At 54.8% G+C, this 15240-nt stretch overlaps 2 protein-coding genes across 2 annotated transcripts in view; one reads left to right on the plus strand and one right to left on the minus strand.

Annotated features, from left to right (window-relative positions):
* The first annotated feature begins 7 nt into the window (after positions 1-7).
* On the plus strand, positions 8-9974 carry AP5Z1 (adaptor-related protein complex 5, zeta 1 subunit). Its single transcript, XM_010159803.1, has 16 exons — positions 8-20; positions 799-989; positions 2378-2519; positions 3607-3719; positions 4299-4467; positions 4865-5005; positions 5380-5417; positions 5498-5660; positions 5930-6108; positions 6606-6748; positions 7600-7749; positions 7985-8096; positions 8485-8582; positions 8767-8899; positions 9079-9293; positions 9609-9974. Exons 2-16 carry the CDS (start codon positions 900-902, stop codon positions 9877-9879), a joined length of 2157 nt encoding a protein of 718 aa, XP_010158105.1. The 5' UTR covers positions 8-20; positions 799-899; the 3' UTR covers positions 9880-9974.
* Positions 9975-12746: 2772 nt separating this feature from the next.
* The window catches only part of RADIL (Ras association and DIL domains), a gene marked incomplete at its 5' end in the record, with an annotated part of 5379 nt that continues 2885 nt past the window's right edge, over positions 12747-15240 (minus strand). Inside the window, 4 exons of the mRNA XM_010159804.1 lie at positions 12747-12852; positions 13317-13456; positions 14275-14414; positions 14675-15065. Coding sequence (XP_010158106.1) covers positions 12747-12852; positions 13317-13456; positions 14275-14414; positions 14675-15065 — 777 coding nt within the window. The remainder of the gene's footprint in view (positions 12853-13316; positions 13457-14274; positions 14415-14674; positions 15066-15240) is intronic.

The following is a 15240-nucleotide window of genomic DNA, read 5'->3' on the forward strand; positions in this document are numbered from 1 at the left end:
CGCCGCCACCAAGTACCCCCGCGGGGGAGTGGCCTTGGCTCTCAGCGCCCCGGCAGTGACAGCCTTGCGTTCCGGCGGGGAGGGGGGAAAAGTGTGTGTGTGTGGGGCTTTAATGCTTAAAAAACACCCTGTTTTAGAACTACTGAGCTCGATACAAATGTAGACGTAAATCTTTGCCACTTTTCCCCCACGGCTAAGCAGAAGGAGCTCACCGCTTTGGCGGTGTGGGTAGCGAGGGGTTGTGTCACCGGGTGCTCTTTCCAGCCGTGCTAAGGAGGAAAATTCACAAGTGGAGATGACAAGATGGCATTAGTCAGGGTTACTGTCAAGGGACATCGTCCCAGGACCAGGGTTGTGCAGGAAATAAATCTCTGGATCTTTTCTTGCCTTGCAGTGATCACAGAATCACAGACTGGTTTGGGTGGGAAGGGCACTTAAAGCCCACCCAGTGCCACCCCCTGCCATGGGCAGGGACACCTTCCACTAGACCAGGTTGCTCCCAGCCTCATCCAGCCTGGCCTTGGACACTTCCAGGGATGGGGCATCCACAGCTTCTCTGGGCAACCTGTTCCAGTGCCTCCCCACCCTCTCCGGGAAGAATTTCTTCCTGATGTCCCATCTCCATCTCCCTATTTCCATTTAAACCCGTTACCCCTTGTCCTGTCACTGCAGAGCCTTGTGAAAAGACCCCCCCAGCTTCCTTGTAGCCCCTTCAGGTAGGAAAGGAAAATAATGATCCTTCTGTAGGATCTTTACTGTAAAACATCGTCTTTACAGTGATGCCTTACTGTGACTCTTGCAGGCTAGATGGCAAGTTTGTGGAGCTGTTGCAGACAGTGCTGTGTTCATCCAAGAGCCCTGAGCAGATCCAGGTGTTATGTGCTGCCATCCTGAGAGAGATGTCGCCTTGCAATGACCTGATCCTCTCCTGTGATGGGATTCAAGATACAAAGCTCTTGAGCCTGGTATCCTCCGTCCTTTTGGCTCAGGTAAATGACCTGTCAAGTCAGAAATCTTCCCTTGTCCATATGGATTTGCTTTCTGATTGATCGCTGTTTGTTGAGCTCAAGAAGAGTGAAAATCGATTGTAAGTATCTAGGAAAAAAACCAGAAGCATTTTCCTGCTCATTTAAGGAACCTAATTATTCTGCTTTGTGTAGGAAAAAATGGTAACTTTTTTGTGTTTAGTATTTGATAACGAAACTGCTTAAAATTGCGCTGTGTTCAGGCTGAGGGCCTCAAGGAGGCTTGTAACTAACCTGGAACAGAACGGAGCATTTTAGTGCAGCTGCTGCAATAGCCTTCAAGTCAGGGCTGCTTGAACCTGTAGAGCAAAAGATTTGAGAGTGAATTTATTGCTACTACTTTGTCTTTTTATTGTACGGGCTTTCATGTTCAAATGTAAAAAAATAAACATAGAACCTATAAAACATGGGGGGCTATAAATGTGGATGGTGCTTCAAAAAACTGCATTCTTCGTGGAGAAGAAGAGATGAGGACTTTCCTGTTTGGAGTGCTGCCTGCATTGACTGCACTCCAGGGAATAAGCTGGAAACCCTTTTTTTCCCTGCTACTTCTTCTTTTACTATTATTGTGCCTATTAAAGATAAAATATTTTTCTGAAGCCTTCTGAAACTTCTCATTCTGAGTTTCACTGTGTGCTTAGAAACGCTTCCTCCATCTCTGATTACTCCTCTGAGTCGTACTTAGCTAGAGGGAATGAAAACCTAGAAACAGAAACCAGTGATGTATTACTTACGTGCTGCCTTACAAAGCACCTCACTCCCAATCCAGCCTTGAGACTGTCTTGCAGTTCTACAGGGCAAAAACATACCCTGTGTGTTAGTTTTTGTTAGACTACAACTAAACCTCTGAAGAGATTTTGATGTATATTTTAGCTGTTTAAGTGTCACATCGCTTGTCACTGCTTCCTTCTTTTTGCCCCATTGGCTCTACAGAGCTGGTGTGCTTTTGGTAAAGCTTTTGTTTTTCCCAAAAACACAGCCTCTGGTGTTGCATTAGGAGCTGGAAACCTGCCGCTGATTTGAGCTCAGTCTGGTTTTCCTCTGAGCACCAGGAGACGTGTCAGTGGGCTGCAGGAATGTGTCTGTGGAGGAGCAGGCTTGTCTCTTCTGTTTCCTTCCCTGCACAGATCCCCATCCTCAAACCTTGAACTTCCTTGTCTGTGTGCTGCTGTGGTCGATTTATCCATGAGAGAAGCACGGAAAGTAGCCCCAGTCATGGGTTAGGGTTCCATAGGAAGTTCTTTTTATGTTTGACATTGCTATTGATGTCTGATGGAAGAGTTTGTGTGGTCTTGGTCTCTAGCAGTAATAGAAGATTATCTGCCTAGCTTTACCTCTGCTTTATTTTTAAGGGAAGTAAGGCTGCAGTGTCTGCTGTGGGGCAGCATACCGTAAAAGTCCTGGAAAGAAGACTGCCCGAGGGTCAGAGTGCGCAGTACCTTCTTCCTATTCTGTCAAATGTCATCAGCCTTTCACCAGAATCTCTAACTGAAGGTAAGTATATGGGAAGGCCTGAGATTACCATCCAGCTATGATCTATATGGTGACCAGAAGGTTCTCTGAAGGTTTTGGCTAGGTGTAGGACATGGGAACTGCTGTTAAAAGTGACATCTTTACCACAAGGAATGTGAACTTATTGGGCAAGATATATTCCATCACCCCAAAGTGGAACTAGGCCTTTGGCTGCTTCTGAGGGCCAGAGTCTCTGTTCTCTGTGGATCTGTATCACAGTAGCATGTAGCTAAGGTCTCCAGATGCAGTAGGAGTGTGAAATTGTAGCTGTCCTGAAGAGCATCGAGCAGAGTGAGAGAGAGAAACAGATGTGCCTGTGTATCTGCTCAAGAGAGCAGCAAAAACAACTAGGGGTACTCCTCACAGGAGAGGCAGGACTATAGGAGTAGTGGTGAGTGTTACGTCTTGGTGATGAGTGAACCTTTGGAGAGCATTCCAGCCTTCATATGGTGAGGAGATGTGTTGTGAGCAAGTTTCCTTCGGGGAGTTTCCTGCGAGGCCTGCGTACGTCACGCAGTACGCAGGAAAAGCTTTGGGGAGGGCTCTGGGCCATGATGGCTGGGCTGGCTGAGCAAGCAGGATTACCTGTCTTAGAGCTTCCGCAGGTTCTCTGTGAGGCATTTATGCCTTTGTCTGCTGAGCTGAAACCAGCCACTGCCTGAACAGAGTTGACAGTGGTTTTGCACCTTCCCCCTAATTGCAGCTGAGGATGGAGACAAAGGAACAAGTGCCTCGGAACTGACCCGGTACTGAAGTCCTTGGTTCTAGCACTTACTCCCTGAGTTTTTGTCTGAGGAAGCAGGCAAAACGATAATGAGAGTGACCCAGCGGCGAGGCGTGAGAAAAGGATGCAGAGCTCTGCAGTGAGCGTCAGTCATCTTGGACTCTGAAGTAGCATCAGGAGGGCAGGGCCCACCTTGGGGCACCCATTCCTTTGCTGACTGCTGAGTCAGAGAGACAGTGATCTAGGCTGGAGGAAAAGCTCAGCAGCTGAGGGGTAGCACGGCTGTGTGGCAGGGGCGGCTTCTCTGCCTGGTCTAGCCATGACCCTCTCACTTTCCTGGTACAGAGCAGACCGATGTGATCAGTAGGAAGATGGCCGACTGGCTGAGGTATGCGAGTATCCAGCAAGGAGTCGCTCAACCCTCTGGAGGCTTCTTCTCCAACCCCAGGACCAGACAGGTGAGTTGCCATGGTCATCTCACAGGTGCGTCAGTCCTCCTGTTTTGGGTTCCCAGAATCAGCTTTTTTGGGAAATGGTAACCTAGAAGGGCTTCTGGTTTGACCTTTTTTGTAGGATAAGTGCTCAAGACGCATAGGAAAGCAAAGTAGGGGGATTGATAGCTCCAAGATTCAGTTCTGCTGTAGATCCAGAGCTTTGACCCTTGAGTATTTTTGAGGGAAGAGTCTTTTAGTGACCATGTATCTCAGAGTAAAAGCTGATGGCAAATGAGGCCTGTGTTAGAGGGAGGGGGAAAGTTTGGAGTGCCTCAGCTGGGGAAAAGGATCCAACACAGTTGCCTTTTGTCTCTCTGGGTAGCTGCCCCACTGCAGACCCCATAGTACGTGCAAACGAGGGCTCTGTGGAGTGTTCCGTGACGTCTCACTTAGCCTCTCCCTGCGGGTCTGACCTGCTGCATCTTTTCTCACTGCCCCCCTGCAGACCCCGTAGTACGTGCAAACGAGGGCTGTCTCTGTTGAGTGTTCCTTGCCGTCTCAGCCTCTCCCTGAGGGTCTGACCTGCTGCATCTTTTCTCGTAGCCTGGGCCGGTCACAGAGGTGGATGGTGCCATTGCCACAGACTTCTTCACCGTGCTCTCGGTGGGTCAGCACTACACACAGGACCAGTGGCTCAACGTGCAAGCCTTCTCCATGCTGCGAAGCTGGCTGCTGTGCTATGGGGGCGAGGGGCTGAAGACCCCTGATTCAGGTACAAACTGAAGGGCTGCAGGTCAGTGTGGGCTGCACCCCGAGAGGGGTTTGTGCTCCGAGATGATTAGGTGGCTGCACCAGCAAGTGGCAGGAATATGAGCAAGAGTTCAGAGCTCTTGGACTAGGAGCAGGGAAACTTTGGGAAGGATTATCACAAAGCCTCCGGACTGAGCCTTCCACGGGGAATTATTCATTCAGTGAGTCCCCCCAGGCAAAGCCCCATGGGTGCCCTGAGAAAAAAGACCTGGGTGGTGAGAGACAGCACCTCCTTGGTGTTCCTGTAACACTCCCGTCTTCACAGCGCACGTGGAGACAGCTCCCTGGCTGTTGGGGGCAGCCCCGTGGGTTGCACTGCCCGTGCCGTGAGCTGGTATCTGCTACACTTTATTCCGTAGGTGACGGGTCAGAAATGGACAGGTCTGTTGTGTTTGTGGTCTCAACTCCATCCACATCCAGTCGCCTGCTTCCCCCGAAGGACCGCCTGCGGGAGAAAGCCTTTGAGTACTGCCAGCGGCTTATTGAACAGAGCAACCGGCGTGAGTCTTGCCATGACCCCTCCTTGGGAGCCCTCGTGGCAGTGTTCTTGAAACTGTTCCTGGCTCACTGCCTCTTTGGGCTGGGATTTCACTCCCTAGGGTTCCCAGGCAGGCTCTGGGCATGGGACAGGTTGCAGCTGCTGGTGCAAGTCATTGACCAGCCCTGAGCTGGGGTGTCGGGAGGGATTTGGAGGCAGTGGCCATGTGCTGCCTCCTACCCTTGATTTTCAGGGGGGAGCTGTGGAACTTGGTTCCCATTAGCCTTGAATCTGAATGTGTTCCCACCTGTCCTGAAATCTGGGCTAGTGCTCACACTGACAGCGTAATGTTCCTGTTTGGGCTTGAAGTTTCACTTGGACTCCTTTCTCTGGCAGGACCCCTGAGGAAGGATGATGGAGACCTGCAGAAAGCTGTAAGTACACAGAAGGGGGGCTGAAGCTCTGGGACCTGTGGCTTCCCCCCACTCTGCCCTGACTCTCTGCTTTCCTGCAGTGTCTCATTGAGGCAGTGACAATCATGGACATCATCTGCAAACAGGACTCCTCCTACGTGTACCGTGCAGTCTCCTTCCTGAAAATCCTGCACAGCAGAATCAGTGGGGATGCCAGTTATGCCAGGGCACTGCTGCCCATTGCCCAGTTCTTCCTGAACCACAGTAAGTCATCAGCTCTCACCCCTCCTCCACGGTCTAGTCTTGCATCCTCTCAGCACAGCCTTTTGTCATGGCAGTTTGCTGGCTGCGGGCGTTAGTAATTCAGCATCGGCTGTATTCTGGGATGGGGGATCCCACTCCAGGACGCCCAGAAGCTGGGGTGTTCCTGTGCTCTTTAGAAAAACATAATCCAGATTTAGCTTAGCCCCTGGAGCTCGTGTTGGCAGGGCTTCTGGGTGGGCTGTGTTCAGCAGCGTGCTGTGTCCTCCCAGGCAAAACGGCAGCTGTGGACTCTGATGCAATCTACAGACATCTATTCACTGAGATCCCGGCTCAGCTCTTCCACAACCCATCACTGGCCTTTGAATTTGTCCAGTTCTGCAATGACAACACCCAGCTCTTCACTGAGACCTCCAGCATATTCAGGCAGAGCTTCCCAAATCTCTTCAAGGTACAGCTTGCTGGTGCAGCACAGGAGAGGGCCTGCTGCACGTTCCTTTCTGTGCCCCAGAACCTTCTGTTTGCCTTTCAGTGCACCCCAGAGCCCTCCGTGTCCCTCTATGGCAGCGCTAGGGAGAGCATAGGCAAGAAGGACTGTTATAAAAGCAGGGGTGTTTGAAGAGGGTTCTGGGTGTGATTAGCGTTTCCACTAGAGGACAGTCTGCGTTAGTATTACTGCTAGTGGGTTCGGAATCATAGTGACCACAGCACTTTGTTTCTGGAAAACTAGTAAAGTTGTAGCTTGACAATCACTGAACCAGCTGTCAGATGCCTGTGTTGAGCTTCCAGCAGCTTCCCAGGTTTTTGAGCAAACTCTCAGATTTCTCTGATTTTGCTTTGCAGAAGTGACTTTCCTTTCCCTGTCCCTTTTGGTCACAGTATGAGAATCGTCTGGATGTGTGGTGGAGTAGCAGGGATAATACAACAGTTTGTGCTTGTTCCTTGTAGTTCCTGGCGTGGAACAGCCCGCCCCTTATCTCTGAGTTTGTGGACCTTCTCCCATTTCTGCTGGATGCAGGCACAGCCGTTGAAATCTTCCATTTGCTGCTCGACCTGCCCTGTTTGACAGCAGCTTTGGACATCCAGCTGAGGTAACACTACCTTCCCTTCCTCTCGCTTGTTAATTAGGGTCTTGACATTGACCGTATCCTTGTACACACTTCTCTGAGCCTGAGCTGCCCTCTGGCTGCTGCTGCTGCCACAAAGCGAGAGGCATCTGCTGCAGTCAAGTTAACACAAAGCTGCACAGATGTCAGCCCAGTTTTCCTAGCCCAGTCTTCCATGCAATGCTGTGCATGGGAGGAGAAGGTGACCGGCTCTGGCACTTCAGTATTGTACTGTCTTTGTTGCTCAGGGAAGCTGTTGTCGTCCCCTTCCCCATATCTAGCTCCAAACTCTTGCTACATGCTGGAGTGTCTGCTGTGAGCCACCACCTCAGCATGGAGATGTGGGCTACTTGGTCTTCCCTCCCGGCTCTGATCCCTCTTTTCTGGCTTTATTCTCCTGGAGGATACAAAGATTCCTCCCTGAGGTGATTAGGAACTGTGAGTCTCCAGGAAGATGGGATATGACTGGGACTGACTCTTCCTGCAGTACCTGTGCTTTCCCTTGTCGTCCCTGATATTAGCAGCTCTCTCTGGAGTGCTTAGAAAAGGAGTTCATCCTAGAGCCATGTTGGTGGGCCTTGGTGAGTGAGGGATAGAGAGCCCCGTTTTGCCCTTTCCCAGGAGTGATACAGAAGCAATTCTGAAAACTGCCTGAGCCCAAGAGGTCTGAGCTTACCATTTCTGTCATCCTGGCTCTCTGGCTTCCAGAGGTCCTGGATTAGACCAACTTGCTGTCCCCGTTTCAGTGGAAAGGGAGGTACTCCATTGTTCAGGATTCCAGCTATACTCTGGCCCATCCTCATCACGTGTCACCTTCTGTGTGTACCTGCTGCTAGGTCAACTGCTCTTCCTACCTCCGAGAGGGCTGCCTGCGACCCAGCTGTGAAGCCAGCCACCTGTCTGGAAGCCTTTCGCCATCCCCTCTACAAGACCATGTTCCAGTATCTTCTCCGCACCAGATCTGCTCCCGAGGATGCCCCGGAGAGGTAGGGAGCTGCTGTAGGAGGCTGCCATAAGGGTTTGGTTCAGCCATCCAGCTCTGGGAGGGAGCACTGGGATTGCTGGGAAGGGCACAGCCCCTCTCAGCTGGGGTGAGGTGGATTTGATCTTCCCTGCGGTAGCTCTGCAGAGCACTTGAAGGCTGTGGGGGACACTGGGGAAGGGCAGCCAGGAGAGTAGGTCGGAACAAGCCTTCAGCGGTAACTTTTCTGTTGTCCACAGGCTGATTCCACTTCGGCAGCTGCTGGGATCCCTGGCCAGCAGCCCCCGGGTCGTGCAGTGTGCAGAGACTGTCCCTGTCTTACTGGAGCTCTTCTTTAGGGTGGTGGCAGAGGTAAGCCCTCCTGGGGGAGTTTGGCTTCCAGTCATGTCGTGGGATCTCTTATTGTATTAAGAGCACTCAGAGAAGCAAAAGTGTTAAGACGCCAGCTTCAACAGAGGGCAGGTGGGATGGTCTGTTACTGGTGTGAACCAGCACTGAGCTGGCCACTTCATCTGGAGAAGCAGAAAAGCTTCATGGTGCAGTGTCAGGCTGCACACTGTCCTCTCAGCCAGCTGTAAAGCAGGTGGGTGAGAGCAGAATGAGTGCCTGATACCTGCACTGTGCACTGCACCCCTCCTGCTGGGTCAGGCTGTGTCTGTGCCAGCCGTCTCACCCTGACTGGTTTGGGGTTTGGCAGCTGGAAGTCACTGGTGTTGCTGCAGCGAGGGCTGTTTCTCAGTTTGCAGACGGGCCGCTGCGAAACCAGCTGGTGGTGCTGCTGCTGCAGAGGAGTGACCAGCTCTATGAGATCCCGGCGTTTAAAGAGGAGGTGTTCAGGTGAGATGGGACAGGAGGCCCAGCCGGGCAGCCCAGGATGGCTCAGTCCCCTCTGCGACACGTCTTTGGAGGGTGCAAAATGGGAACTGCACCCTCAGCCTTGCTGTGTGTACAGCCACGGTGGCTGGGTGCTACGATCACCACCTTGCCCGGGGTCTGAGCGCTGCCCATCTCTCTTTTCCAGGGTGCTGAGCTCGCAGCTGGTGATGCTCTGCAGCCTGTGCCCTGCGCTCATTGTGGAGCTGTCCAAGGAGATTCTGGAGTTCTCGGGAACAGTCAGCAACATCCAGAACAAGGAGGCCATCTTCTCCCACCTGGTAAGCAGGGCCTGCCTGCTCCTGCCACAGGTTGCTGAGACTGCAGCGCAGTTTCTTGGTCACCTTCCCTTTCCTCCTCTACTCTGTCCTAGCATTACCTAATCTGATTTGCCATTCCCTAAAACTCACTCAATCCCTTTTCCATCTGCTCACCCCGAGCACATCTGCCTTCACTTCAGGTCTGGGCTATTGGAGAGTACATGTCTGTGTCCTACGACAAGCGCTGCACTGTGGAGCAGATCAACCGGTTCTTTGAGACTCTGGAGGCCGTGCTATTCGAAATCACCCAGCTCCGGCCACTGGCCAGCACCCCCAGCTATGCACCCCGAGCCATCTGTGTCCTTATGGCCACCCTGACCAAGCTGGCAGCTCGCAGCCAGGACCTGATCCCCAGGTGAGGAGGGATGGCAGGGAAGGGCAAAGGGCTGAAATGTGCAGAACTGATGGGTCCAAATACAGATGATGTTAATTAATCAGCCTTGGCAACTGATGGAACCTGAAACGTTTCAGGACAGAGGAGGCAAGCTGTGGAGGAGCAGTCTGGGGAAGTGGGATTCACCTGCTGACTAGCGCAGTGCATCAGGAGGAGGGGGGTGGGTGGCATCTGGTGTTCACCCACAACAGTCTTTAGGAGTACACAGGCTCAAGTAGTGACCTTGCTCGGTGCAGAGGTCCTGCCAGCTGAGGTCCATGTCCTTCTCTCCTGCAGAGTGTCCATGTTCCTGTCCAAGATGAGGACATTTGTGCAGAGCCCTGCTGTCACCTCTGTTTACTGCGAGGAGGATCTTGAGGAGATTCTTATCCGGGCAACTGAGCTCATGAACCTACTGAAAATGCCAAGTGTGGCTCAGTTTGTGTTCACACCACCTGTAGACGTGGCCAGCACACGGTTTCAGAGGGGGGTGAATGACTCCCTCCCTTTTGCCCTGAGGATAGTCACCCGTCTCCTAGAGCCGGCTCCTGGCTTTGTGCCAGGGTGAGGGCATGAGCTTTCCAAGAGGCGACAGCCTCTAGTAACTCATCGGACACTGCTGATGCTCAAGGCTGAGGCCCTGCTCTGAACTGGAAATGAGGAACAAAAGATTGTGAATGGAACAGAAAACAGGAATAAGTAGAGCTGAGGCAGCTCTTCTGGTGTGAGGCTGTTTGTTTGTATTTCTGTCTCCTAGCACCTGTTGCTTTTCTACTTCCTAAGCTTGTCTTATCTCTCCCTGGCCATTATGGGTTGAAAATCCCAATGGATTTGTGTGGAAGTGGCAGGAGGGTGAGTGCATGCATTGCTACCCTGCCAGCCCACCATGCCCCTTTGGAGACATACCTCTTCTCCTCTCCCCTCCTCTGACTTGCTTCTCCTTCCCCTTTTCCCTCGCTACACCCTGGCTCTGCGCGTCCCTCTGTTGCCCCTCCATGTGCAGCAGACCAGCCGAGCAGAGGCCTGCATGAGGTGGAGAAAGCAGAAGTGACTCTGTTAAGTCTGCTGCGAGCCCTCACTGCTCTTCTGTCTTACCATCAGAGTGAACGTGTCGAGATCCAGGAGACAGCTACCCTGTCGAGATCCAAGAGACAGCTACCAGACGGGAGCTTAGAGAGATTTATTGATCCGGGTTATTGTTGACACCAAGAGCGTTTCTTAACATCCATCAGCCCCGTGTCAAACAGGCGCCATGCTGTCTTCTGTGTCTGCAGAAGTTTATACACACTTCGAGCTGTACAGTATTAACAAATGGGGGAGGTAAATACATCCCGCTGCTCCTCCCAGGAGAAGCAAGCCCTCATGCACGCTAGTAAATCGCAGGGTTTATTTACAGGCTGTTTCATTACCTGGCTGCACTGTGAGCAACGTACAGCTCTGGGGCTGTCTCCCACTCCAGAGGTGCCTGGAGAGTCGGGCTCAGTGGGGAGCAGAGGGTTGCACTGGTGACACTGGTACTTGCCAGGGTGCAGCCCCATGGCTGTGTAGTGCAGACCAAGCCTCCCCGAGCCCTGCCTCCCAGGCAGAGGAGTGCTTGCAGTTTGCCCTGGGGCTCTAGACAGCCCACTTCCTGCCCTACAAACCTGCTGAGCTCGGGGGAGGATGATCAGGCTGACATACCCACTTGACTCAATCACTGGTGAATCACCAGGAGCCCTGTGGGGCGCTGAGCCTTTGCGTGGTACGGCTGAGGCAGGAGGGACGCGTTGCCCACAGCCCCTGCTGAGGCAGCCCCGTTGGCGTGAGCACGGCCCAGCAGAGAAGCAAGGCACTGGTGTCTTCAAATCCAGCAGCGGAGCGTTTCCCCCGCGTGGATTATCCTGACATCTCTCTCCTGCAAAGTGCAAGATGAAGCACAGGAACCAAAACTACAGCAGTGATGGATCTGAGGTTTAATTAAGGCCAACCCTGTTAAACATCCCTTTTTTAGCGTCACAGCCCTCAGCGCACTGTTGTTGTGAGATGCCGCGTGAACAGCTGACGTGCCGCCAGAGCCTCGGCCGCGCTGGTCTAAGCGCCGGCCGCGATGCAGGGCTCTGCGGCAGGCTGTTTCAGTAGGGTTTGGCTAAACTAGGTCTCGGTGCCTGTCTATATGTGGAAATCAGGTCGGTTTATCCCATTAATGTCGCTAAAAGCACAGGGAGGACTTAGGGGGCAGGAGGCCGGTGTGCAGGAGCCGTGTGGTGGAGCTGCCACCTCGGGTCTGCTGACGCCACTGTTGGCAGCGGGTAGCGGAGCTGGTTTTGGGGCATTCGAGACTGACCTGCTTTGTGGCCCATCTTCACCCGTCGGTATGTCAGCAGCACGCGCTTCCGATACGCTCTGAGCTACGCAGGAAATGGGGCAGCCATACAACGGCCCCGCAAAGCTGGAGGGAGAGGACCAAGAGTTTGTCTGCCTGGGCTAGCGTCAGCCGCAACCCCAGTCTGACGCGCTGCTGGGCTCCCTCGGGTCCCGGGTGGCGCAAACCCGCCGCTCCGGGTTTGCAGGGACCGGGGGCAGTCGCAGAAGCGCTGACATGGCTGTAGCCTTTTGGAGAGGGCAAGAGCTCCTGTGTGGGGACGTTCTCTGCTGTGAATGCCCCACGCTGCTGGGCCAGCCCTGGGGACCTTCTGCCAGGGTGCCAAAACCTGCTGCATGAGCAAGGGCGAAAGAGTCCTTTTCCTCAAGGGGCTCCCCCCAGGACTCCCTGGGAACTGCTGGTGGTGTTAGCCCTTTGCTGTAGCTGCTTCCCATCCCAGAGCAGGTCTGGGGCTGCTTGACTGTAGCCCAGCAGCAGAAAGGCACTGGACTTAGGGTATGGCACCAGGGAACTTAACTCCTAGCAAAACATCCTGCTTTGGATTCTGCTCCTGGGTGCTTGTGCTGCCCTCGTGACCCCCAGAGCCAGGCACCCTTCTCCAGCACCTCAGGTGGCCACTGCCCCAGTGAAGCCCAGGCCTGCCCCACATGCTCATCTTCAAATCCCAAAGGTGTTTCAAGCCTTCTGCCTGCAGCGTGAAAGATCACACAGGGCTGCCAGCCTAGAGGAACAGAGGAGCCCGCCTACAGCCCCTGTGGGGGCAGCACCCCCTTCTTGCCCCCTGCCAGAGGGGACAAAGAAACAGGAAGGCTCCTGAGAAGGACGGCACCGGGCATAAGATGGGGCCAGGCAATGGATCAGGAGTGATGCTCCAGGCCAGGACAGCGGAAGAAGCGTGCACTGCCCTTGCATGTCCTCGTACCCACTGCAGCGCAGGGGCCAGATGTCGAAAAGCAAATCGAGGGTCAGCTGTGGAGTCCTGGTCCTCCCTCTTGCGCTCCAGGCTCCCGGCGTCAGCCTTAACCAGGGCTGCGCCCGCAAGCTACTGCAGAAAGACCCTCGTACCACGAGGACTAGGAGGAAGAGGAGCTGGAACTGATTTTTTTGGCTATTTCCATGTCCGACTTGGCAACCAGAAACCGCAGCTTCTTCCCTCCGGAGCGGATGAGGTCCACCGCACTGCAGAGAGCAGCAACAGGGAGAGAGGTGAATTCTGGCTCCCCACGGGCTGGCAGCCCCCCAGGAACCTGCGAGGTCATGGACACTTGCAAAACGAACACCTACACCCGCTGCTCCATGCCTGCTCTGTGTTACAACAGGCTGTTTCTCTGCGCGTAGCCACACGGGAAGGCAGCCCGGAGCTGCTCTGCTGCGTGGGCACCTAGGCTCTGCCTCAGATTGCCGGGCAGGGTGCGAGCTGTTCCAAACCCCTCCACCCAGATGCCTTCCCCCCTTCCCAGTGTCCTGGGCAGGTCGCTACTCTCCCTGCGGTGTGCCTGTAGCGCAGCATCCTTTGTGGTGTTGGTCTGGACCGTAGCACCGGGCACTCAGAGACCCTGTTCAGCCCTTTGCTGCAAAACAGCTGAAAACCTGGACTCTCAGCACTGATACCAGACCGGGCCCTCCGGCGGGATGCAACTCACCTTTGGTAGTCTGCCCCGATGAGACTGGTGCCATTGACGGCCAGGATGCGGTCCCCGATGGAGAGCCTGCCGTCGGCGGCCGCGGGGCTGTCCTCGATCAGGGTGCGGATGTAGATCCCCGGGGAGCAGAGAGGAGTGTGCTGTTGGCAGGGAAAGGTGGTGAGCGACCAGCCAGGGCGAAGGGAACACGACAGGTTTGCAGGGCTGACTCTTCCCCCGTGGCTCACAGGGTGCCTGATGCTGGGTGGGACCCTGGAGGCACCGGGACACGGGATGGCTCGTCCCGCGGGCGACGGTGTCACCCGGAAGGAAATGCAAACCTTCAGTTTTACATCCTTCTACACACAGAAAGGAGAGGTGTGGGCAACCTTTTCTGTTCAGTTTAATTAAGAGTAAAGCGTCGTTAACCTCCAGTTGGCTTGGGATGGGAGCTCTTAGCTCATGGCTGTCCCAAGAGCTCCGGGATGCCCTGTTTCCTACTGACTGATGCCCTGCCATGAAAGGCCACTCGGTAAAATGATCCACTGCACTAAGCTGGATTGCAACGCTGCCCTATGCAGGAGCAGGGAGAGCAGCGAGTGCTGTCGCTGTTGAGCAGTTCTGGCACTTTGGAGCCTCCCCGCTCCCCTCCGCTTCCCTTGCCACCCGCTGAAGGGTGGAGGAGCGACCTTGGCTGAGTCATTTTCCATCTACCGGAGCGCTGAGCCTGTTTGCTCTCTCCAGCTGCAGGACAGATGTGATGGACTTCATGTGCAATGCACAGCAACCCAGGAGCAGAGATCTGCTCTTCCCTGGAGATCACTCTGTGCCTCACTGTCCCCAGGAGAAGCAGCCTAGCTCCCATGAGAAGCCATTAGCTGCTTTCCTGGCTTTTCTTGGGGTATGAAAATGTCCCACATGTCCCACTCCAGCTCTTTGGAGGGGCATCAGCCCTTTCCCGCGACCGGTGCGAACTCACCAAGCCGTCGATCAGCCCCATCCCCAGCCCGATGGGTCCCCTCTCCAGCTCCACCACGAAGACGTAGCAGAAGTCATCGGTGGCAGAGCTGCGGCTGGAAGACTCCGGCGTTGGGAAGTCATAGGGGGTCGGCGAGCACCCTGGCAGCGGAGAGACCGGCTTACAGCTCTGGCATCACCCAGCCTCACAACCCCCTCCCAGAAAGCTCCCTCCCCCAAAACCCCATCAAAGCCAGCCTTGGGTTGCCCCAGGCTGCTGTTCTGCTGGGGCAGGAGCTGGATGAGATGCTCTGTGTGCTGTCACCTCCCCCGTGTGCGGGGAGGGCTGTGCAGAGCAGCAGCAAGGGCCCTCGTGCCCCAATCCTGCACCCCCAGAGCAGGGCAGTGTCACCGTTGGGTACCTTCGGGGGTGCTGCCTTTGGTGCCATTCATCCCGTTCCTCCGGGGCTCCTGCAGCCCCTTGCCGGTGCCCTGCGGGGACTCCGGGCTCCCGGAGTCGAAGTTCAGGGGGGTGGTAGGTGGCGTGAGCAGGCAGGATGGGTCTGTGGGTGCTGTGCCAGCCTTGGAGGCCGGACCCCTGCCCAACTGCAGCTCCTTGAGCTTCTCCTGGAGCTGCGGCTCGCTATCGGGGTGCTCGCCGGGGCAGGCGTTGGTGACCAGGCAGAGCAGGGGGCTCCCCTCTGGCTCAGCGCAGCCCCCCAAGTAGCAGCAGTCCTCCTGGGTGACGGTGCTCCCCAGGGCAGCCGGGCTCTCGCTCACCTCCAGGACATCGGGCGTCGTGCACACCTCTTTCTGAAGGAGAAAAACGCTCTGTGGGTCGCCCTGCATGTGCTTCTCACACCGTACCTGCACCCCACACCCTGTCTGCTTTGCAGGTGGGATGGCTGCCAGCTCCAGCTGAACCCTTGTCAATTCGGACACTGCCAGGACGTGCCTTGGCTTCCCAGCACACCCCAGTTTTGTGGCC

The sequence above is a fragment of the Eurypyga helias genome, unplaced genomic scaffold, assembly GCF_000690775.1.
Source record: "Eurypyga helias isolate BGI_N326 unplaced genomic scaffold, ASM69077v1 scaffold25419, whole genome shotgun sequence".
In the NCBI taxonomy this organism is placed as follows: Eukaryota; Metazoa; Chordata; class Aves; order Eurypygiformes; family Eurypygidae; genus Eurypyga; species Eurypyga helias.